Raw genomic sequence first — 24734 nt, 5'->3', positions numbered from 1 at the left:
CATTCAACTCCCAACAAACACTGTTTTTAGTATTTTTTATTTACAAATATGACAAAGGCTCATACACAAAAATGAAGGAAAATGTACAGTATGGTGGTTGAGTTGGTGCCATAAATGTATATCCATAGCAGTGGTTTTTAAAAACAAATAAAAGGAAAGGAAATGGCAAAAGCAAAGCAAAATATCCATCAGTTCAATTGTGCTAGTACTGTTTCCATTATTCTACCCTCCTTGTGAAGCCTGGGCATTTCATGCCAACAGTTCTTCCCTGAGAACTCTTCTTTTCTATGTTTCTTTACAAAGTTTGAAACGCTTTTCTTTAACGACTTTGGACCAATGTTTTCTGAAACATTGCTGATGGCTTTGGACCACTGTTTTCTGAAGCACTGCCATAAGCTAAAAATGGGTACAATTTGTCAGTGGATTTAATGGGGATAGAATCTATAAGGAAATAGAGACCTCTGGAGTTATAAAATGAGATTTCCCGTTTTTCTTGATCCAGTAACAAACCAATCACTGAATAAGACACATGTGTGTTCTTTTCAATCTCTTTCTCACATGGACTGGAAAAGAATTTTCCTTGGCTGCTTTTGAGAGCCCAGCAGCCTTCCTGAAAGGACTTAGCAACCTTTTTCTTTTGGAATTTGTCCCTTTCAGCCTGAGTCAGCACCCCCAGCTCCCAGTCCAATCTCTCTCCTACCTCCACCTCCCAGTAGTGTTTCCCAGCAGCATAACCTTCTTTCCCCACAAAAATCCGAGTTCCCAGAGCAGTTCCTTCTTCTTTCCCTGGGGTGAGAGGTTGAAGGCTGGCTCTTTTTTTAACTTTACTCCTGCTGATTTCTGGATGTTTATAATATGACTCCAAAGTGACAGGAACTATAAGGGAAGCAATCACAGGGAGAAAGGAAACAATGTTTAGTTCCGGAGCAGTAGATTCCTCAATCTGCTTTAGCAAGCACATTTTATCTCATAGTTGACCAATTATAGTTATTACACAATTTGGATATAGAAACTTAACTGGTTTGTCTATATAGAAATGCCAACACATTTGTGTAGGAACTCAGTACAATAAGAAGACATGGCTATATAGGTGTCTTGATCACCCTTCCCCTGGTTCAGAATGTTTTTGTTTTGTTTTTAATTTTACATTGTGTATCTGTTTTCTGCCCTGGGCTCTTTTGAGATAAATAAATGATACACCTGAGAAAGAGCTCAAGTGCTGACTTCTCTATACAGACAGCCACATGCAAAGTACAGTCCTAAAGAAATCTGTTAGCTCAGTTCCTCTCTGGTCTGTGTGCATGTCAGCTCTGCACTTTCATACAACTGGAGCAAGGTAGGATAGTTTTAGCAGCCCCGAAGTTGAATTCTGATTGCCTCAGACTGAATTAAAACTATGAAAGCACAAATTGAATTAATCCATTGCTACTGTGATGTTTTCATATGAAAAAGGACCACAAGTGAAAAGTCACAGAGTGATGACATTTGAGTCATGTATGCACAGCCATGCATTAGGCCTAATTAGGACAGTTTCCTTACCTGCGTATTGCTGAGCTCTTCTAGCCTCTACAAACAGAAGAGAAAATTTATCAATCATAGAGAACAGAGAAACATCTATGAAACAAGTGAACAACCCAGAATTTTTCAGAATTGAATAAAGTGATTTAGATCTAATTAACATACAAAAAACAATACTTCAGTACAGAACAATCATTGCCTCATCAAAAGCCATCTGCCTTACCCAGCTCATTGGAGATTTGACCTGAAGTGAAAGAATATTCCAATTAGTGATATCAGTGTCAAAATATATGGAGTTGTGCATCATGACAAACTTAGTCCACATCCTCAACTTATATTTATAGCATTATTATTCCAAGACTACCCCTAAAGCAGGAACTGCAGTTAAGTATCCTGAGAGCTGTTAGGAGATGCCTAATAGAGCTACAGTTCCCACGGTGGTTTAACCATCAATCCTCTGGAAAGTGCAGCTCTGTGAGGGGAAATAATAATAATAATAATAATAATAATAATAATAATAATAATAATAATAATAATAATATATTTATACCCCACCCATCTGGCTGAATTTCCCCAGCCACTCTGGGCGGCTCCCAATCAAGTGTTAAAAACAATAAAGCATTAAACATCTAAAACTTTCCTAAACAGGGCTGCCTTCTGATGTCTTTTAAAAATAGGATAGCTGCTTATTTCTTTGACATCTGGTGGGAGGGCGTTCCACAGGGCGGGTGCCACTACCGAGAAGGCCCTCTGTCTGGTTCCCTGTAACCTCACTTCTCGCAATGAGGGAACCGCCAGAAGGCCCTCGGTGCTGGACCTCAGTGTCCGGGCTGAACGATGGGGGTGGAGACGCTCCTTCAGGTATACAGGACCGAGACCGTTTAGGGCTTTAAAGGAATAGTGGTTGTGTGTGTTTCCTCACAACTCTCAGCACCCTTAACAAATAACAGTTCCAAGAAGCTTTGGGGAAAGCTACTACTGATAAAGTGGTATAATATTTTTAAAAATTTATGGTGCAGATGTGACCTTGGTCACACTTAGGTCCTATTGAAATTAAAGTAAGAAATTAGTCATGGTGACCTATTTGTCCCATTGATTTAAAGGTGGACTAAGTGCAAGTAACTTAATCTGGATCCAACCTAAGAAAAATATATTGCAGGGTAAACTCATAATACTATTATATATTTGGAATTCTATATAATACTAACTATACATGCAATAAATTCTGATCCAAATTGCAAAATACAGTACTTTCTCCTACCAAAATGCATGTCACCGTCCTACTCCTTCCTTATTAATTCAATCCCTAATCCCTGCCTCCAAATCCATACATCACATTTTGTCTCACCAAAATGGTGTTCCAATTCACGAACACCTATAAAAGAATGACTTGAATTAGAACAATGAAGAGTTAAAAAAATAAACGAGAAGAAGCGAATTACTAAGATGTGAGGCCAAGTTACACAACTGAAAATCCATATAGCTCATATGTTGTTTTCAGTGCATGCTAGATGCAAAACCCACAATGCTGCTCCCTGTGACCCCCCGTGACCCCTTGTATGCCAGGCATCCACCCCTCGTGCTCACTACTGCTAGCTGTTCATCTCCTCCTTCTCTACTGCAGCCATGTTCCTCCTATGTATATCATGAAAACTTTTATTATTACATATAAACTTTTATGATAATGAGTTATTTCACTGCCCCAAGAACAATGAATGATTCATCAGTACAACATCCAGTAAAGTTATTTATTTAGCAGTCAATAGGTGAGCCTGTTCCCCATGCTCTTTATTCTACTAGGAACATGGATTTGTTTATTTCATTTTATATTTTTTAAATAATATTTATTATTTATTATTATTTATTTATAAATTTATTATTTTTATTTTCTATTTTGAAAATAATTTTTATTAATTTTAAATTTTTATTAAAGATTTTCTTGGATTATAAAATTAGGTACATTGTCTCTATTTTCAGCTTGTAGACTCATTTTGAAATGTATATCCAACCCTTCCTCCCAAATGCCTATCTGGAGATCTGGAAGAGATAGGAAACCCCAAGGGCTTTCTCACCGCCAACCCAAGTCTGCTGCTGGCCTTTGGTTGTGTATCAAGGAGCTGGTAAGAATGGCTCACATAAGTGCAGGAAAGAAGCTTGCAGTTTATCAAAGACTACGGGCACTTTGTGGCTAGTTATTCATTAAAAGGATACTCACTTGCTTGTCCTGTGCGTTTCTCAGTTTCTACAACAATAAATGAAAAAGAGTAAATCTTAGCACACATGTACCCAGCTTTTCATTCAGTTCCTGGGATACTTGGTTTAATTTGAGCAGAACACTAGCCTGAAGCAGCCCATCCTCCATTCATTGTAATTTTATAGCCTCTGTCCTCCTTTTACAATTGTGCAGATTACCTTCCTATGGATACCTGTATGATGTGTTCTATTTTCATAATAAAATCTGCTCTCAAAACCACACAGGGAAGCAAATTCCTTTTAATTTAGCTTGTGCCCAGCACAAAAAGAAAGTATTTTTTGCTCTATAAGACTCACTTTTTCCCTCCTAAAAAGTAAGGGGAAATGTGTGTGCGTCTTATGGAGCGAATGCAGGCTGCGCAGCTATCCCAGAAGCCAGAACAGCAAGAGGGATTGCTGCTTTCACTGCGCCACGATCCCTCTTGCTGTTCTGGCTTCTGGGATTCAGAATTTTTTTTTCTTGTTTTCCTCCTCCAAAAACTAGGTGCGTCTTGTGGTCTGGTGCATCTTATAGAGCGAAAAATACGGTATGCTTCAGGTCACAGACTCCGCTAACCCAGAAATATTACCTCAGGATGAGAACAGAAATCATGCAGCAGCAGTGCAGCGGCAGCAGGAGGCTCCATTAGCTAAAGTGGTCTTCTGGTTAAGAACAGTTTCAGGTTAAGAACAGACCTCCAGAACCAATTAAGTTCTTAACCCGAGGTACCACTGTACATATTTGTCCATAATTTGGAAGATTTCTTTCCCAGAAGTACTTCTCTCACATACACTGTTTTCATATATGACTGTAAAACAAGAAGGCAATTTATGTGGCTTCTTGTTAGCTACCTCAAACAGAAAGCCTACTCTTGCAGAAACACTACAGCAATATTTTTTTTTTCTTTTGGAAGGATTCATCCTCCTGAATGGGAAAAACAACAACCATGCCTGACAATTTCATCCAATTCTGCTGAAAATAAAGATTAAAAACCAAAAGGGAAAATAAGCAAAGTGAAAGCTTTATACCGAGCACAGAGGACAAAAATCAAAATCAAAACAAAATCTTGGGCCTCTATGCTTGTCATTTGGCAGATGTTCTTCACTCTGGAAGCTCTGGCTGTGCTCCATTGGCTGTGCTCCAAAAGGCATGTTGTGGATCTGCCCAGAGACTCACATGGGAGAGAGAGGAAAGTGATGATCAGCTCATCAGCCAAGCTCAGGAGAGCTGTAGCCATGGGCAGAGGGGAGAGGCAGTGGGGAGGGAGATTGGGCTGCAATCCTGCTGGGGTGGAAACTGCTCTTCCTGATTTACTTAGCTTCTGCACGTGAGAGTTCTCTCTAGCAGTGGATCTGAAAAAAGCAGTAGGCAGAAGATGGCTTTTGGCAGATCTGCCATGAAAATTTATTGAGACACTCAATGCTTCAGTTGTAACCATACATAGGCAGTGGCAGGGCTTGCCCACAATATTTTACCGCTTGAATTCCTGGTACATTATAAGGCACATGTTAAAACCAGAGCAATACATATATTATTCTCCCTCTTTTTATGCCCCCAACATATAAACATGATCACATATCTCCTTCTCCTTGGCTTTCTCTTCTCTAGCTAATAGATCTAGTTTATCTTTTACTCCTTTTTTGATATATCTGGAAGACCCTTAACAGCCCAACTCCAAGTTGTCAGCATTATGGAATTTGAAATGCCTCTTGCAGTTGTCAATTTGAACATGGTTCCAGGAGTAAAACTTCATAGCAGTAAGAAATGCCTAGACAGGAGATGAATCAATGAACCTATACTGCAGAAATATGATATGATATGATATGATATGATACAATAATCTTTATTGTCATTGTTCCATACAGAACAACAAAATTGAAAAAATCTACATCAGACATTCAAAAACCAACAAGGATAGAAGAAATCCTGCCAATATAAAAAAAAGGGAGCTTGAAAAAAGGAAAACAATTTCATCTTACCTATTGCTTCGATTACATGATTTTGGTCTGAAAAGAGTGATAGCAAAATGTTAGTCATACACACTCTATACATACATGTAAGTATGATTAATCAAGAATTTACTTGCACCAATATAGCTAAAGGGGTATCTTTTGTGGGGAGAGTCCCTTCTACTACTCTGCCTGTTAGCTACTATTGCCAACACAACTACTATTAATAATACAAGTTATGGTATATAAAGCATTAGCTCAGGGGCCTAGGAAGGGGGGTAGAGGGGGCAGTGCACCCTGGGTGCCACTCTGGGAGGGGTGACAAGATGGCCCCTGCCTCCCCCCAACTGTAGAGCAGCCGAGGGTGCGCGCAGTCCATACGGGCTGCCACTCTTGCGTGCCATTCATACGGGATGCTGCTCACGCGGCAGCCTGTACGGACTGCGCATGTGCGGCATCCCGTACAGTCAGGGCACATATGCAGTCCATACAGGCTGCACTGCCCCGGGTGCCGGAGGGGGTTCCTCCGCCCCTACATTAGCTTGGCAAGGTATCTTGAGGATGTGACAAGATTATTCCCTCCTTGCTCAACCCAACCTCTGCTTTGAATAGTTTCAGTCACCAGGGCTACTGTATGACCATCCAGTCATATAGCTATTCCAGAACATTAAATTTTTCCAGGTAATAAGAGCATTTATTTTTTTAATAAAAAATTCTGGGGCTCACTCATTTTTGTGGTTAAAATTTTGCTATCCCCTCCCCACTCCTCTTTACTGGGCTATTAAAAACGTGTTACTGTTAGTCACCCTGAAAACAATACTGATAGGGGGAGGCATATGCTAAAAATATAAACAATTATGGAACACTTCTATAGAACAAGTGAATCTCTCTTAGAGGCATTTACCAGCTTGTGCTTCATTCTTCTGTTTCTCTGCAGAAAACAAGATGCATTGCAACATTATTCATTTATTTACTGAACATTATATGCTACACTGTATCTGTTTAGAAAGATTCATACACCACAATCATAAAGCTTTTAAAGTGATGCACACACTGAAACTATTGGTAAAACTCAGCTAAACTGAGTTAAAACCCACAAGACTGATTAAAAAGTATACAAATGATAAATATCACTGAAACAGAGCATAGATAACTATGTATATATATATATATATATGCAGGTTTTGGTGTCTTCGGGTGTCTTCCCGTGTAAGAGTCGGGGTGTCTGGGCGACGTTTCGACGAGGTCTCACTCGTCATCTTCAGGCTGGAGCTTTCGGCTTCTTGTTACTGGAACAGAGCAGAATCTGGTGTTTGAGTTCCTATAAATACTGTTGAGGGGTGTGGTGTATAGCCTCCAACGTCTGGGCAGAGAGGAAGTTCCTAGATTAGTGTGCCTTTTCTTCTTTTGTTCCTTAATTACTTGAGGGATATCTTGAGTGATTTCATGAGTGATATTCTGAATACCACTGGGTGGGTCATTAAGTGTAGATTAGTGGTAAAGCTTTCGTGTCTTGACCTCTTGAGCTTGTGAAGAGTTTTTCTGAGAAGATGGCTGTGCTGCATTTAGTTGTGCTCTGGCTTGGCTTCGTGTATAGGGGCGAGCTGTAATTTTGTGCCTTGTGCCAGCCAGATCTGTGTAGGGATTGCAGGGGGGTGCAGCATCAGGAGGTGCCACTATAGTTTGGCTACTGGATGGAGTCTGTAATATGTCTGTGGAGAGGGTCTGGGTTTGGGTCTGGTGTGGTTGATTGGTGACGGCGTTCTGTGTGCCTCTGGTTCTGGTGTCGGTTTTTGTGGGGAGGGCTAATTTCCAGATGTCTGGCAGGCGGGACGTGTCGTCACGCTTGTTCATGTTGTGAGGGTGTTTCTCTATCTCGATGGCTTCCATGATTATTCTCTTGTGGTGATGTTCCATGTTAAAGAGCAATTTGGAATCTGCAAAATTAATTTCGTGTCCTGTTTCTTTCATGTGTTGGAAAAGAGAGGAAGTTTTTTCTTCTTTTTTGACGGCATTCTTGTGTTCTGCGATACGTGCATTTATTCGTCTGTTTGTTTGTCCAATGTACGTGGCTGGGCAGACTTTGCAGGGTATTTCATAGACCCCTTGGTTTTCCAGCTGGATTTTGTCTTTTGGGTTTCTGAGGATATTGGCTATTTTTTGGTTGGTGCAGAAGGCTGTTTTGATATTGTGTTTATGGAGGATTTTGCTGATTTTGTCTGTAGTGCCCTTGATATAAGGAAGGAGGGCCATGCCATTGTTTTCTTCTGTGTCTTGGTTTTTGGGGGGTGTTTCTTTTTGGATTAGCTTCGTAACCCTGTTTTTCTGGTATCCATTGGCGATTAACACATTTGAGAGATTCTGTAACTCAGTTGTTAAGTGGTCTTTGTCAGCCAGGCGTTTGGTTCTGGAGATGAGAGTCTTGGCTACGGAGTTTATTTGTGCAGGGTGGTGGTGTGATTGTGCATGTAAGTAACGGTTGGTGTGTGTTTTTTTCCGGTAGATAGTGTGTCCTAGGGAGCCATCAGGTTTTTTGTAGATTAGGACGTCAAGAAAGGGGAGTTGGTTGTTGTCGTCTATTTCCATAGTGAATTGTATTTTGGGGTGTAGGCTGTTGAGATGTGTGAGGAAGCTATCTAGTTTTTCTTTCCCGTGTGGCCAAATTACAAAGGTGTCGTCAACATATCTGAGCCAAAGTTTGGGTTTGTGTTCTGACTTGTCTAAAGCATTGGTTTCAAAGTGTTCCATGTACAGATTTGCGATGACCGGTGAGAGGGGTGATCCCATGGGTGCTCCTTCTATCTGTTTGTATCTTTGTCCATTGTGGATGAAGTACGTGTTGGTTAGGCAGTGGTTGGTCAGGTCCAGGATGTATTTGGGGGGGTTGTATTTGTTTTGAATGGCTGTCAAGGCTTCATTAATGGGCACTTGAGTGAAGAGAGATACAACATCGAAGCTCACAAGTAGGTCATCGGGATGTAGGTATTGTTTCTTTATTGTTTCTATGAACTGGAAGGAGTTAGTAACGTGTGAAGCGATGGATTCTGCATAGGGCTGAAGTTGCTTAGCGAGAAATTTAGCGAGATTTTGTAGAGGTGAGCCTATGGAGCTGACTATTGGTCTGAGTGGTGTTCCTTCTTTGTGTATCTTGGGGAGACCGTAGAGTTCCCCAAGCTCAAGAGGTCAAGACACGAGAGCTTTAGCAACTAATCTACACTTAATGACCCACCCAGGGATATTCAGAATATCACTCATGAAATCACCCAAGATATCCCTCAAGTAATTAATGACCCACCCAGTGATATTCAGAATATCACTCATGAAATCACCCAAGATATCCCTCAAGTAATTAAGGAACAAAAGAAGAAAAGGCACACTAATCTAGGAACTTCCTCTCTACCCAGAACGTTGGAGGCTATACACCACACCCCTCAACAGTATTTATAGGAACTCAAACACCAGACTCTGCTCTGTTCCAGTAACAAGAAGCCGAAAGCACCAGCCTGAAGATGACGAGTGAGACCTCGTCGAAACGTCGCACAGACACCCCGACTCTTACACGGGAAGACACCCGAAGACACCAAAACCTGCATTCCTATACCCGTGAAAATCTACGAAAGCATATATATATATATATATATATATATATATATATATATATATCCGGGGAGACTTGCTGAAATAAAGAAGTTTGTAGCACCTGTAAAAGTGCAAGTTGTGCAGACTGAAACATTTAACTTGGCATGTAAAGTGGTTCCAGATCGTTAATGGCTTTACATACTAATAGTAATACCTTCAACTTAGCTTAGTAACAAAGTTGCAGCCGTTGCAGCCAGTACTGCAGCATTCTGCACTGACTGCAGTTTCCAGATCAACCACAAGAGATGTCCTGCATAGATTGAATTACTAGGGTCTTGGCATTTCCAATGACTGAACTCTTGTAGTCAAGCTATCACAGTTCAGGAATGATTCTAGCTGTGGCACCTGCCCAAGGTGACAAAAGGCACTCCTAGCCACCAAGGCCACCAGGGATTCAAGTGGAAATATTTAAGGTAGGTATCATCTCCAGAAATGGTAAGCATGCATTTAATGCTTCTCTCCAAAACAACCAGAAATTAATTATAGCCATTGTGGATTCCCCCACTTCTTGGTTACATCTAACAAGTCATAATCAAAGTAGACTCACTATAATCAGTGATCTTATTTCAATTGATCCTACAGATCTCAGCAGGAAGATGATGTCTGAGCATGGCTTCATCTACCAGACCCTCCAAGTGTCCCTCTTTTCCAGGGATGTCTCTGATTTAGAGGAGCCGTCCCAGTTTCTGATTTGATCTAAGAGTGCCCCACTTTTCCTTAGGTTGTCAATATTTTCATTGGAGAAATGTTAGAGGGTTTGGAGTTATTTGACACCCAAGCTGTCTGAAGGCAATCCTGTATAGTTGTTGTTTTTTAAAATAGTTTAATTTTTTATTGTGTTTTTATATATGTTGTAAGCTGCCCAGAGTGGCTGGGGTAACCCAGTCAAATGTCTGGGGTATAAATAGTAAAATTATCATTATGGAATGGGACATCCCTATTTTCATCAAAGAAATGTTGGAGGGTATGATTTTAATTGTCCATCACTTAGAGACATCTTCGATACTCAAAATGTATCTTGACTGCCCGTCATCAGAAGATCAGATAGCAAAAGTGTGAATATAACTAATTTACAGAAAATATGACTAGAATTTTAAATCAACAAATAATCATTTTAAAAGGCAAATGAAACCCTAGAAAAGCTAAATAACAGAATATTCCATCGTTAGCCATAGCGGAATAATAGGGCTTGATCCTCTGTAGAGGTGGAATTTGTTTTCATCCAAGGAAAGGAAAAAAGAAAAGAAAATAGTGCCAGGAAATTTGATTTTGATCCTTTATACCTCAGTAGTAAACTCCCTGTCCCTTACATAAATGATATGTATAAAATATGTCACTGTACTCACCATACTGAGATAACTTCTGATACTTCTCTGAAATAAATATAGCAAATGATAGAAATCAGACAATTTATTTATCTGACAGTCCTTATTTCTCCTAATACACATATTTTTGAAGGCTATTTTCACTAATACAGAGGTACCTTGGGTTACAAACACTTCAGGTTACAAACACTTCAGGTTACAAGCTCCGTTAACCTGGAAGTAGTAGCTCCGGTTGAGAACTTTGCCCCAGGATGAGAACGGAAATCGCACGGCAGCAGTGGGAGGCCCCATTAGCGAATGTGCACCTCAGGTTAAGAACGGTTTAAGGTTAAGAATGGACCTCTGGAACGAATTAAGTTCGTAACCCAAGGTACCACTGTATATGCATTTTTGTGTACACTTTCCCCTAGTATATTTCAGGTTGGAAAAATGAATCACAAAATTCAATAAATTTGCATTTTGGTTCGCGTCCTGGTTTGCTGAGTCCAACATAAGTAGAACCACATTAAAATGTAAACTGCACTAAATTTGCCAACTACGGTATCTGTTGGGGAAGTGACTGATTGCCCGAAGCAGCTTTTAAACTATGCTCATCTTAAGGCAGTTTAAGGAGCAATTACCGGTACTGGCTGTAGTAAATACGGATTGATTTAACTGGTATGTACCCTAATTATTCTCTGTATCTAAGAACACATCACTCATTTTAATAAACATGGGTACAAAAAACCAGAAAGTTTCTGTAACAGTTCATATCTACAGTTTAATGAGATTATGAAAATGACAGATTTAATACTTACGTCTGACTTTGTACCCAGAACCAACAAGAAGGCAGATGAAAATCAACAGAATGATTAGGAAGGGTGCTAGCCAAGGGGAAGTGGCAGGGTAAAGGGCATCTGAAACACACATTAAAATCTCAGTTACAGCAAAACTAACCCAACTGGTTTCAAGTTGCAAAACTAATTAACCAGTCTGACTTTGGCACTCACCTTCTTTGCCCCAAATTCTTCTGAACTTCCCATTTTGGGAGGGATTGAGCTGAAGTTGTGGCAATAGGGGTGCTTCAGCTGTGACCTGCCTGCCTCTCTGGTGAATAGTGGATATGGGAACCGGAAGACACTTTAGCCATTACCCCAGATGATAACTGATGAAATGTTGCTGAGCAGAACTACAGTTGTAGATAATCTGGATCACTGGGCAACAATTTTTTACTTTTTGAATATTGTTTAGATTTCTACAACTGATTTAGGGTATTTTTGCACTGCTGAATCAGGAAATGGCATCCGTTTCTCTCCATCAGGTCAGGTTTACTGTAAACTGAATGGTGGGCATTGTTAAAGGTAAGTACACGTAAATTGCATGTTGCTTCGCCATTTTTCAAACTTCAGGGCTTGAGTTTCCGTTTCTTGGAACTCCTGGAATGCTCAGCGGCAGGGAGGTCTCTCTTCAGAGTCCAAAAGTAGTCAGCCATCATGACTGCATCCCAGCGACCCTGATACCTGGTCTCCATCTCTTTCATGTCCTGATGGAATCTCTCCCCCTGCTCATCACTCATTGAACCCAGGTTCTCAGGAAACCGTGAAAATACGTAGTGCATCTTGACGCTCATGTTGCAGCCCAGGTTTCTGAAAGCAGTCAGCATGTTGTTGACAAGTTCTGCGTAGTTTCTGGCCTTCTTGTTGCCAAGAAAGTTCTTCACTACCAGAACAAATGCCTTCCACGCTTCCAGTTCCACTTCGTTCATTGAGTTTCCAAACTCTGGATCTCTGATGAGCTGACGGATCTGAGGACCGTCAAAGATGCCAATTTTCAACTTCTCCATGGTCAATGCTGGAAAAGCCTGGCACAAGTAAGTGAAGCAGTCACCATCCTTGTCCAGAGCCTTGGTAAACTGCTTGATAAAGCCGAGCTTGATGTGCAGCGGTGGGAAGAGTATTCTGTCTCTGTCCACCAGAGGGTTGTTGATGACGTTTCTTTCTTTGCAAGGCACCAATTCCTCCCGCACAGGCCAGTCCTTCTTTGTGTAATGCTGAGCACGGTCCCTACTATCCCACATGCACAGAAAACATGGGTACTTGGTGAAGCCAGACTGTTGTCCCAACAAAAAGTTCACCATCTTCAGGTCAACACAAATAAACCACTTATGCTGATTATAACCAATTTTTTCCCAGCACATACTTCACCGCTTCATAGTTCTCCTTCAGTGTAGTCGAGTGAACCAGGGGTATAGAGGCAAACTGGTTGCCGTTATGTAGCAGAACACATTTCAGTGATCGCTTGCTGCTGTCAATGAACAGTCTCCAATCTTTGGGTTCGTACTGTGGCACTCCAAGCTTGAGCAGAAGCTGCGCAATATCTGCACAATACACCAAGTCCTTCTCTTCTGAGAAAAAATGGAGGTACTCTTGATGCCTGTTGTGGAAGAAGCTAATGCGAGCACTGTCAGAGAGGAGGTCTTTCCCCTTCAACCTGGATGCCAACAGTTCGGCAGAGTCCTTTGACAAGCTGAGGTCGCGAACTAGATCATTCAACTCCTTTTGGGAAAATGGATGTGGAGCATCATCTTCAAGAGCCACTTCTTCTTCTTCATGTCCTTCAACACTGGAGGCATCTTCATCACTAATGTCAGGAAGTTCTCCGAAGATAGGCACTGGAATTTCATCACAATGAGCTACAGGACAACGTGCTGATTGAAGATCAGGATTAACTTAGTTTTGATCCCCCAACTTTATGCTTTGCCGCACCAATTTATGGAAAATTTCGAGGTTTTATGACTTCAAACTGATCCCTTTTTGACATAATCACCCAGAACTATCGGACCTGAATACTTCTTGTCATTAAAATAATAATTTCCAATCAAAACAATTATTCGACATGGCATTTTACCCCCACCAACTTCTTCCAAAATGCTCCACACAAGTGTACATGTGAACAAAAAAGTAAAAAAAGACGTGTGGCCATAGCTCAAAAACTTGACCTGATTGAGCAAAACCAATGTGATTTTTGGATTAAGCACACCAGATTCGTCCTAAATCAACTGAAAAAACACAGACAACAAATTTGTTGTTGACCAGTGTAATCCATTCAAAGAGCCTGATGTACTTCAGAGGCATCAAAATGGAATAAATTTCCCAAACCCCTCTCTTCTTATAGTACTTGCACTGAAAACACAGTGAAAACATTAAACCTCTTGGCACTTTTGTTTCACCCCTACTCACCAGAGATCAGGATTCTCGATTCACTCTCCATCTCTAGCAGTTCGTTGATGATTTTGCAAGAGACTTCATGGTCAACTCCTGATTCTGTTGTAATGGAACTGGAAACACTGAAGTTCCCTGCCTTGGTCTCTGTGATTGTAGTGTCTGATTGTTTACTTTGGACTTTCCCTTCACTGTCCAGCCAGAAAGCCTTGGGCTTTGGGTACCAACCGTTGGAGCTGCAGGTGAGGCCAATCCCCCAGCCTTTATAATCCACCAAGGCAATGGTAGGCTCTGTTCCTTTTGCTGCACAAGAAGAACACCACATATTAATTTTCCATTGCTCCAAGTATCATAGAACCTGTCTAGAGGTTCTGCACTCTGACCAAATACCAGGAATGATGCATTATTACAGCCAGTTCTTACAGTACACATTTTGTGACAAGCTACTGTTCAAAATTCCATGTATTGTCAAGCTACAGGACGATTGGTGCTGTGAGTAGTGCTCATGGGTGCAAAGAGATGGAGAAGTCTGAATGAGTGAGTCACTGACCTGGGTTCTACAGTTTTAAGTTTGACAAAGCGTGTTCTCCATAACAGAGAGCACGTGTTGCGGTTGGGAAAAACAGGCCACCCTGTAGTGACTAGGCAAATTTGGTGAGGAACCCAAGCCTTTAAGTGGTTAAATTGGGTTGCTAGGGAGTTTGAATTGTGGCAAATTTGTGGGTGGGGTCAGAGTCTTTAAATACAGGGGCCAAGACGTTGGACGCTCTCTTGGCCGTTTTGCATCGGATCACCCGCCCTCCCGCCCTTTTATAGGGTGGTGTTTTTTTTGTTTTGCTCGCTTGACCTTGCTATTGCCTGTCATGGGGTCGTCCGCCTTGGTGCGGGGGCCTAGTAGGAATTTTGCCATCTGGCTGATTGGCTGGTGCCATTTGGTTTTTGCCTACTACGTAGCAAATCGTCACAACTTGTAAGGTTGGCGGTTAGGCATTGGTTAATTTGGTGCTTGGAGGGGTAAGTGCCTACCCCTCCAAATGATGCGGAAAGGGAATTCCGTTAAAGGAATCCAGGGGCTTGCCATACAATTTGTCCTTGTCCCCGGAGTCGGACCTGCGGCCGTGCAAGCCCCACCGGAACATGAGGGTGAGAAGTGAGGGACTGTCGCCCAGTTTCAGATTTCTCACCCAATACTTGTTTCCCACGCTGGCTTCCGCTGGTGTCCGGAAGGGCCAGCTCTGTCCTTGAGGGCAAGGACAGATAGTCATAACCAATGCCTAAGCAACCACTCACATTTTTTTGTATTTAAATAAAGTTGTGGCCAAAATTATGCCAAAAACCTTAAACAAAAATTTACGTGTGAAGTGTGAAATTTTTGGTGGGTGGCACTGTGGGACTCAACACGCAACTTGTATTTCTGAAAATGTATGCTTAATATGGCCCACAGCACCTGGCAATGTCCCTGCCTCCTCAGAGGTGCTCAAGAAGAACACCCAGGAGTTAGGTGTAGGTGGTGGAGGCAGCAAGGCTTGGCTGCTGCTGCTATTCTTCATGTGCTCCTCTCTCTTCTGCAGCTGTGCATCTTGTGCAAGTGTCCATGCATACTCTTAACCCCATCCTCCTCTAGAACCCAACACACTTCCTTTTCTTCCTCTGCTCTCCCTCCCACCACAGAGCCCTAGAGAAGGAGGTTAAGTGGCACACACACACACACACACACACACACACACACCCCACATATGCAAAAGGGGGGGGGAATTGGCTTCTGCGGGCTTGAAGCTTGCAAGCTGGATTCAGAGTCTTCTAAAAACATGGTATTCCCCCAAAGGTGCTCTTGCCTACCTGGAGATTCAAGTCCTCTTTCTGCACCCTGGAGTGGGGCAGGCAAACCTAGAGACTCCAGGTCAGCCCCAGAAATTTGGCAACCCTAATAATAAGAATAATAAGAATAAACTCACCTGCCAAAACCAACTCAACCACCACCTCCTCATACCAGTCTCCAAGGAAGACTATACAGGTGTAATTTCCTTGGTCAGACAGATGGGTTTTCTTCAGAATCAAAGACATGTTTCCTTTACTAAGATCAATACGGGAAAGCTCAGCTCGATCTCGGTATCTGTTATCCTGTGTTTCTGGCCTGTTTCGACCATAATAGGATTTCACGTCAATTTTTTCTGAGGATTTCTCCAAGATCCACTGGACCTGCATGCTGGTGCTTTCTGGTATGCTTGAAGTTGTTAATTGACATGGCAGGGTAACTTCTTTTCCAAGGAAACCAACTATAGGGTTTTCAGGTGGAATGATCACAAATCGACCTTTGGGGAATAAAAATAATAATCAAAAGTTCACCTTAAACTAACCACTACTGGCAGTGATTCCTCCATGGAATTCTTTTTTGGGGGTGGGAAGATATGGCACCCATGTAAGAAGTGTAAGACTCTGCACTCAGGCAGGAAAAACCAGCTTGCCAATAGTACATTTGAAAAGGATCTAGGGGTTTTAGTGGATCACAGTCTGAACATGAGTCAACATTGTCATGCAGTAGCAAAAAAAGCTATTGCTATTCTAGGTTGCATCAACTGAAATATAGTCATATTACAGACACTTCAGGTTGCGTGTTTTCGGGTTGCACACTGCAACCCGGAAATACCGGAAAGGGTTACTTCCGGGTTTCGGCACTAGTGCATACGTAGAAGTGCCAAATCGCGACCCGTGCGTGCACAAACTCAGTGTTGCGGGTTGAGAACGCTGCAGGTTGCAAACTTGCCTCCCACACGGATTACGTTCACAACCCGAGCTTCCACTGTATAATGTTCTGAGGAAGAGAAGCAATAGTCCCACTCTGTTCTGCAGAATACTGATGAACTTCAGGACGGTAAGAGTTGTTCAACAGTGAAACAGATTCCCTCGGAAAGTGGTGGACTCTCCTTTATTGGAGGTTTCTAAGCAGAGGTTGGATGGCCATGTGTCATTGATGTTTTAGGAGAGGTTCCTACATTGCAAGAGGTTGGACTAGATGGCCTTTGGAGTCCCTTCCAACTCTTGGATTCTATGATTCTAAGAAGCATGTTTTGCTCAGCTGTAATTTGCACCAGTTATCTTCAACATTTTTCGACCCAGAACCTACTTTTAACCCAAACATACATTTGGAGATTCATTTCTTGGTCTTTTATCACAGATTTGCATGGTGGGAGTATCTATTAGTGGGTTCTGAGGCACCAGTTGAAGACCAATGCTTTATACACAAGCAGTAGCTCAGAGCTGAACTGCTCACTGCAGTAAACCTTACAAAAGTAGCTTGCTTACCTGCAGTTAGCACATGGGAGATTTGCAGAAAGATCAAGTTGCAAACAGTCATTGATGAGGAAGACATGGGTCAAAGATCTGAAGAATAGGACTATACCTGTACAATTGTTGGAAGAAAGAAATCAAATATAAAATTGCAAGATCCACTGGTCACCATTTATTAATTACTGTCAACAGTTCTGCCTACTTTATTTAAATAAATACAGGCATTTTGTTCATTAATCTTCATGTAATGTACTTTGGCTTTGTTAAAACTTTATTTATGCTATATATACCAAGAATGGTATATTTTATGCAAATCTGTATCTTCTTTTGCAAGTGGGTCAGAGGGTCATATTCAAAACAGTGTTTTGTTTTGTTCTTCCTGGTAGCCAAGCTATTTTTGAATTTTATTTTTCTATTATGTATTTTTGTTATTCTGGTTATCCTGTTTTGAACTTATTATATTTATGTATTTATTGCATTTATTTCACACCACTTTTCAGTCAATGCACTTGAGGTCGTTTACAATTTTAAAATAGTAGAACACAAATGTAGTGACAGAGACCTCTCAGGTTGACTGACAACTCATGGCATTTGCTCCTGGACTCGGCTTCCTTTCCATCTCTCAGGTCAGATGGGACTTTAATAGCCCCAGAGAAGGTAAATGAGGGCTGTCCCAGTAGTTTTTTCAGGCCACCTATCAGGAGCTGATTTGCCATGCTCCCTAGCCTGGGCATCCTAGTTTCTGATTTTCCTCAAGGAACACAGTAGCCCTAGGGACACTGGGGGAGGGGCTGCCTCAATGATTCTGTCAAGTCAATTGGGTAGTTTTGTCAGAAATCTGATATGGACTCTCTGGCCTGGGCTCACTTGCTTTTATGGATTAATATGGAGAGTGTTTTTTGGTCATGCATTTGATGTGTATTGCTTTGAGCACAAAGTATGTGGGGAAATGGTGCACAAATAAAGTGGCAACAATACTGTAAGTCATTCTTCACTTTCCCCTAGAGTTGGAAGCAGCTTGAAAATAAGATTGCTACTTAAATAGTACGCATTCACTCCAGTGTCCCCCTTTGTCTATTCTTCTACTCCTTCTCCACAAAAGAAATGTATTGCATATATACAGTAGTAAAAAAGATGAATTCAAAAGCCATCTACTCTGTCTCTATTGTAAGTGGATGGATGATGTTTTTCCCCACATCTTGTCAGCATTTCAGGAAATCGAACGCCCTGCTCCAATATTGTTAAGCCACAATACTAAATTTTAAAAGTTGCAGGTAAATTGTGTTGTGCAGCACCATGTATGCATGTCACACAGTTACTGCTCTGTCAGTCCCACACCACTCACTAATCCACTTTCCTCATGTAAATGTTGATACAGAGCTTTTCACAACACAACATATTGAGGTATAAGAAATATTCCTATAATGGGAAACTGCATCCTCTAAAGTGAAAAACAGGTTTTGTAGAAAGGGTCTAGAATTGGCTGGTTATACATATGTACTGAAATGTATGACTATACGGGAAATACATATTTAACTAAAGAGCTTGAAAAGCAGGACAAACCCTTCAGGTTGAGAGATGGTCAATGACATTCCAGACTCAGAAGACCTGGAACTTGGTGGGGAAAAGTCTGAGACGTCCCATGGCAGAGCTAACTCTGTGTGCCAATGGATAAATATCACTAGCCAGTGTCAAATGGGAGTGGCAAAGAAGCAGCCATTTTATGTCCATTACAAATGAAAGAAGCAATGACGAGTATTCAGGCTTGTGTGGCTAGGAAGGATCTCTGCAGAAAGGAGAAAGTCACTTTCATTCTTCTTTCAAACACACACACATTTATATTTGTAAACTTACATTTTGCATGGAAGCCCCTGAAATTTATTATCATAAGTATATTTGCAAATGTGACTTGAAAGTTTCTACACGAAGATAAACTAATCCTATATATATATCCTGAATGGAAGTAAAGGAAAAGCTTCTCTCCTTTCACCTGACCACCAATCCATCATTAAACAAACACATTCCAATAACTAAAAAAATTAAATGTAATTATGGAAATATTTTTCTTACCTTGTAGCAAACTGTGAGATTTGTTCGTCAGTTCCTGTACCTTCCTCCTGCTTCAGGTGGACCTGTGTTACGGAAATTATTTACTTTTATTTTCCTGCTCTGCATCAAGATAAGTAACTGCCAACAATTTGCTCTATGGTTAATGGCCCTGTGACAGTCAGCACCTGCCTCCAAAGGATAAAGGAGTGTCCCAAGCCAACACTAAGCTCCACCGATACTTGTAGAGCTAATGCACTGATGACAGAGCTTCATTTGAAAGGACAGTCCTATATGAACGGCTCTCTACACCAAGTCTGGTTTAAAGATAACCTTAAGGGAGAACAGAGACCTTGAAGTACTGCAGCAACAATTAGTCTCAGGACAACAGCCCGACAGTCACACAAGGCTCCTGGTCACAGACTTCCGTTCTATGATGAGCTGTGTTGAATTTCTATTTAAAATATAGCAATTATTTCTAAATTTGCATCCACATGTAATGTATAAATCAGAACATGCAAACTGATGCCATCTTTTCCTGATTTGTTTATGCTACTAACGTTAAAGGAGGAGATTCAACAGCAAGAGCAGGCACACAGCTCATTCATTCTAAATCACCATAGACTAGGCAATCTGAATTAATGCAGTGAATGTGCAACTTAGCCCTGTTTATTGCCTTGCTTGCTACAAATCTATTTCTACTCAGCTATGGTTTCTTTCTTCTCAATAATTTGATGTGATTGGCATCCACATGGAAGAGTGCACTTTCAATGGTGAGGTCAAACTGTTGGAAAGTTACAGCGCCTGCTGTGGCTGTGGAAACTGATACCAGAGACACATGTTTTCCTACAATTGTGCTGCTGTGGAGGCTCCATGGTGTTTATTCCCTCTGTGCTCCTCCTAGTGGTTATTCCTCTTCTGGTCACTGCTGTAGATGTACAAACTGACTGTCTGTCTCCAGGCACTAAGGTCATCTGCAAGGGATTCCTGTGTGACCGGGTTAATGTTGGCAGCCCTCATGACACATCTACAGGCATTTGATGTACACAACAACATTTACTCTTAGATCCTGAGATTGAGAAATGGCATCTGTCAAGAGCACACAATGTCAAGTTCTCATGGGCTTGCTTCCTGGAGGTATGTCTCATTGTGCCACCACCAAAGGGTTCTTTAGAGCAGGTACAATGGACATGTGGGCACAGTCCAAGGTGTACTAGCTGCTTACAAGGTAGAACAGCACCTGAGCCCTTGAACTGGTAAGCGGTGGCTTTGCAGGATGGCTCTGCTGCCCCCAATGAGATCCACTGATGGATACCTCTTACAGTAGTCTCCTGCTGGTGGAGAAGCCTATTGGCTCTCTCCACTGGTTAGAATTGAGGGTCCAACATCTTCTGAAGGGTATCAGGTTTGAGAAGGTTGATTTAAATCCATATGACGGATTTAACTGTGCCACTCTCTTATAGTTTACCAGTATATTTAAATCTCTGCTTCTAAACAAACACTGTCTTTTGTTGTGGTGTAAGACTTTCTAGTAACTCCCCTTTCACTGTCCAGCTTTCAGATACATGGTTCTCAAAGTTTCCTTCAGAACTTTTATTTTCTTCACCTTTGCTCAATGGTAACATGACATGCAGCGCACCCAGTAACTAACAAGGCTTTCAGCTAAACAGCTGGTGAAATCCAGACATGTTATGTGCTCATGTAAGATTTACTACGGGCAGCTGTAATATATATGTGACCTGTGGACTTGTTGCATATTGTTGGTGTGTGTGTGTATAAATATTACTAGAACCACTTTATATGGGATTAAGAATGGACTCATTTCCTACTCGGCTTGTTAAAGTATTATCATTGTTGTTGTTTTGTATTTGAATTTCAAACTTCATGAGTCTACACATTTGAAAGTGAAACAGGGCCATCCACATTTAAGGTAGTGGCTTCAGTGCACTCTGGGACCTCCCAGGTATGCAGACGTGAATATATTTTGTATAAAACATGAAATGAGAACTGAGACTATTCATTGGCTTCCAGGACCATGAGGCTGTCAGTGGGAAAGCAGAAATCAGCCTCTTGAGCCCCAAACACTATAAAGTATCCTTTAGGGAGAATTACAGTGGGATGACTACCAGAAACTGTTCACACATAAGCAGCAGTAAAGTAGTTAGGCTGGGGGTGGGGAGGGTCTGTTGCTGTCTGTAACCCCTATCCCTGAACTGGCAAGTGAGTGTGGGCCCAAGTTTTGAGAATTAGGCCCTAAGTCACATGATCATGCTAGATTGCATTTGGAATAAGTGCATACCTCTCCTTGCCCCATCATGTCCCTACCACCCCCTTGTTACACTTACACTGACTTATGTTTCACCAGTAGGAATTTATGCTGATATATATCTCTAGCTCAACCAAAACATGGATCTTAACCAGCATTGCCCTGGCTCAGCCCTGACTCAGCTGGGAAAATCTAATAACAATAATAATTATAATTATAATATATTTATATGCTACTCATCTGACTGAGTTACCCCAGCTACTCTGGGTGGCTTCCAACAAATTAAAACACAACACGACATGAAACATTTAAAACATCCCTATATAGGGCTGCCTTCAAATGTCTTCTAAAAGTCAGATAGTTGTTTATTTCCTTGACATCTGATGGGAGGGTGTTGCACAGGGCAGGCGCAACTGCTGAGGGCTCTCTAAAGTCTCTTATTCGAACAGATCCTGGGCTTCGACCTCACGACTGTTCTAGAATATAGGATAATCTCCAACATTCTCATGGGTGAAGGAGAGATTGATTACTTCATCTTCCTATATAACAAACCAATAGGCAAAATACATTTGCCACGATTTCTATGCTTTCTATGATATCCATATTTATATACCTAGGATGTCAGCAAGCAGAATTCCCAGGTATTTTGATTGTGTTGAACAGACAAGTGTACCATAATTAACACAACAGAATGAACAACACTTTCATAATTCCATCTACCTGTGGTTACATCATTTAATGTTTGACATTACCAATGACATTGCCATGAGGATATGGTAGAATTTGAAGGTTAAGTGCATATAACAGTAGGAAAACACATAAAGGATCCTTGCATGGTTAGAGGCAGGAAAGAGTAAATAAAATAATAAACAGAAAATCGGATGAAAATCTTCTCAGATCTTCTGGGGGCTGTAAAGCTTCCAAATCCCTCCAGCTCTAGCACTTTCAAACTTCTTCAATATTATCAATTCCCGTAAATTGTCATGCATTGTGAGGATGCTGCATCGGCATGTGAAATGTTGGAGGTCTCACAGGCGGGTTGCATGTACAATGGAGTAATAGTTGCATAGGCTGTTGTTTCTATATTTCGGGATGGTGATGGCTTGGAAATTTGAAAAATAAAAAAATAACAGTTACCTACTGATATTGGCTGTTTGGCAGAAGTAATTTGGGGCCAATTGTTGTTATGGCAAGAAAAAACTGTTAACCTACCCAAAGAATATCTGGAATATATTTGTAGTTTTACACAGTATTCCAGGGTCCTTGGTACATTGGTGAATCCAGAGGGGGTATGAGTGGGGCAGGCTCCAGTAGTCCACTTCCTTGGGTAATACTAGGCCAATGAAGTGCTTGTCTGAGTCCCGGAGCGGGAATTTTGTTAGAATAAAGTTCTTGGCATGACAGAGTAAGTCCAGCAGACCCCTGACACCCCGCCTCCCCCTCCCCCTAGCCAGCTTAGCCCTCCGAGTCCTAGGGCAAGTGTACTGAGCAGCCCCCTACCCCTGAAAAGCCCTGGTTAATGTACTATATAAACCCCAGATTTGGCTGAGATGTTTTACTCACCGCTGTTTGGAGGAGTCCTGTAAGTTTGGCATCTGAAGACAAATGCACAGTTAGTCTAGTCACACAGTACAACTTCAAGGATGTGTATAACTATGTGTACTTCTACGTACAATCGTAACATGTATCAACTTTTTAGGAGTGGTTCATCCCTGATTACCAGGCTCTTTCCTGAAGCTATCATTTGCTTCAAAGAGAATAATGCCCATGCAGCTCCTCAAGGCCATTGCCATCATTGACACCTCCTGTCTGTTCTGCTAGTATTGAGCTTCTCCAGAGGAAGGTGTCTGAAAATCAGTCAGATACTGAGTGACCACAGAAATGCCAGCACTGACACAAACACCCCTCACAGGCCCCATTCACTCACCAAAGTGCCAATTTGCTTTTCCAATTTGCTTTTCCAGAGCAGAAACACCTCTCATTTGCTATGTAAAGACTTGTTTCTCTCCTACTCTTCAAAAGGAAGAGGCAGGGTGTGTGTAGCTCCTTGGATCAATGTCTCAGCTCACACTTAGCCATACAATTCACATGCTGTACCTTTACTCTTGTTTTTCCTGGGTATCACCCAGGTCTATGCATTAAAGGGTTTGACAGAAACAGAAAGTTTGAGTTCTTCGTCCAACAGTGAGGGTCAGGACAGGCATTTCAGCAGGGTCTGATGAGAGTTATAATCCATCAGTGTCTGGATGGTTGAGCAATCTTGAGACTGCATCTGACTAAGAGGTCAGGGAGGGCAACAGAAACAGTTGTATAGTATAGGCCTGCAAAAATAGCTCTCTGGAAATGTGTATCACAATCAAATCCAGCCATTCTGGTAAGGCTACATTGAGAGAAGCCTTCCAAAATAGCTATGTGGGCATCCGTGCTTCTTGAATTTGTCATGTGGGTGAGGAACCACAGTGAGTACATTCTTTCCTACAGCCCACAACTTCTGTAAATAAGCCCATTCTACCAAATAGTGTGTTACAATTGCTGTAGGCAGGCATGAACCAGAAACTTCACTTAACTGCAAAAAATCTAGTTTATCCTGGAGACATAAGGGTTTACATCTGAGCTCACTGGAATGCAGCTGCACAACAAAAGAAAACCACTGTACCTTCCATTAGGTTTGGAGAGTGAAAGGATTTTTAAAAACATAATTAAATTTGTGGTTTTTCATGTTCCAGAACATAGTATTTGTATCCTAAAACGAAATTCTGCCTTTCATGCACAAACCTCCAAGGGAATGTATAACAATACTAAAAAGTTACACCTGAATTCAAAGTTCTTAATCCTTCATTTTAGATATTTCAAACATACATTACAGTCACATGATTAAGTGAAGTGCATAACTCTCTTCCTAGTTTTTCTGCAGAAACATGTATATACTCGTTTTTAGAGCATTTTTCCACAGTCGCAAAGTCTGCAAACTTAACTCTTCAGACCAAAAAAGATAAAGCTGCTAAATATTCTGCAGATCCTCTGATTGTGTGCTAGACTTTGTGGTTGTCATGACCCTCAGTCCAAAGGGAGAAAAGAATTATCTTACATTGAACTTCTTCAGAGGCCAGGTTTCTGCTGTTCTCCTTGACTGCAGTTCCTTCCCTAAGAAAAACAAGAGGCAAATGCATTTGTGATGCTGCATATTTACTGATTCTGTAGGCAGAAAGCCTTTTCTGAGAAGGATGAGATCTGCATTCCTTCACACAACCATGAATGATACAAATGCAG

At 41.4% G+C, this 24734-nt stretch overlaps 2 protein-coding genes across 4 annotated transcripts in view; both read right to left on the bottom strand.

Annotated features, from left to right (window-relative positions):
- Positions 1-319: 319 nt before the first annotated feature.
- Positions 320-19417, bottom strand: LOC309516544 (butyrophilin-like protein 9; the record flags this gene model as incomplete). The annotated part of the gene is made up of 11 exons (XM_082195309.1): positions 19223-19417; positions 17168-17264; positions 15820-16176; positions 13883-14167; positions 11462-11560; positions 10686-10712; positions 6605-6631; positions 5731-5757; positions 3734-3760; positions 1540-1566; positions 320-876 (listed from the first exon to the last, which is right to left on the bottom strand). The coding sequence occupies exons 2-11, from the start codon at positions 17232-17234 to the stop codon at positions 320-322; spliced, it is 1500 nt and encodes a 499-aa protein (XP_082051435.1). The 5' UTR covers positions 17235-17264; positions 19223-19417.
- Positions 19418-21817: 2400 nt separating this feature from the next.
- The window catches only part of LOC309517313 (uncharacterized protein), an 80867-nt gene continuing 77950 nt past the window's right edge, over positions 21818-24734 (bottom strand). Inside the window, exons 5-6 of one of the 3 annotated variants that reach the window (XM_082196460.1) lie at positions 23028-23059; positions 22227-22566 (exon numbers count right to left, since the gene is read on the bottom strand). In XM_082196460.1, the coding sequence (XP_082052586.1) occupies positions 22429-22566; positions 23028-23059 (170 nt within the window). In that variant the 3' untranslated portion in view covers positions 22227-22428. Of the gene's footprint in view, positions 22185-22226; positions 22567-23027; positions 23060-24734 lie in introns of those variants that run through there. The other 2 variants (XR_014213177.1, XM_082196459.1) reach the window with 2 other exon arrangements.

The sequence above is a fragment of the Podarcis vaucheri genome (genome assembly GCF_965113315.1).
Source record: "Podarcis vaucheri genome assembly, chromosome: 13".
NCBI lineage: Eukaryota > Metazoa > Chordata > Lepidosauria > Squamata > Lacertidae > Podarcis > Podarcis vaucheri.
The sequence above is the reverse complement of the archived record's forward strand: the minus strand, read 5'-3'. Positions and strand labels throughout refer to the sequence as shown.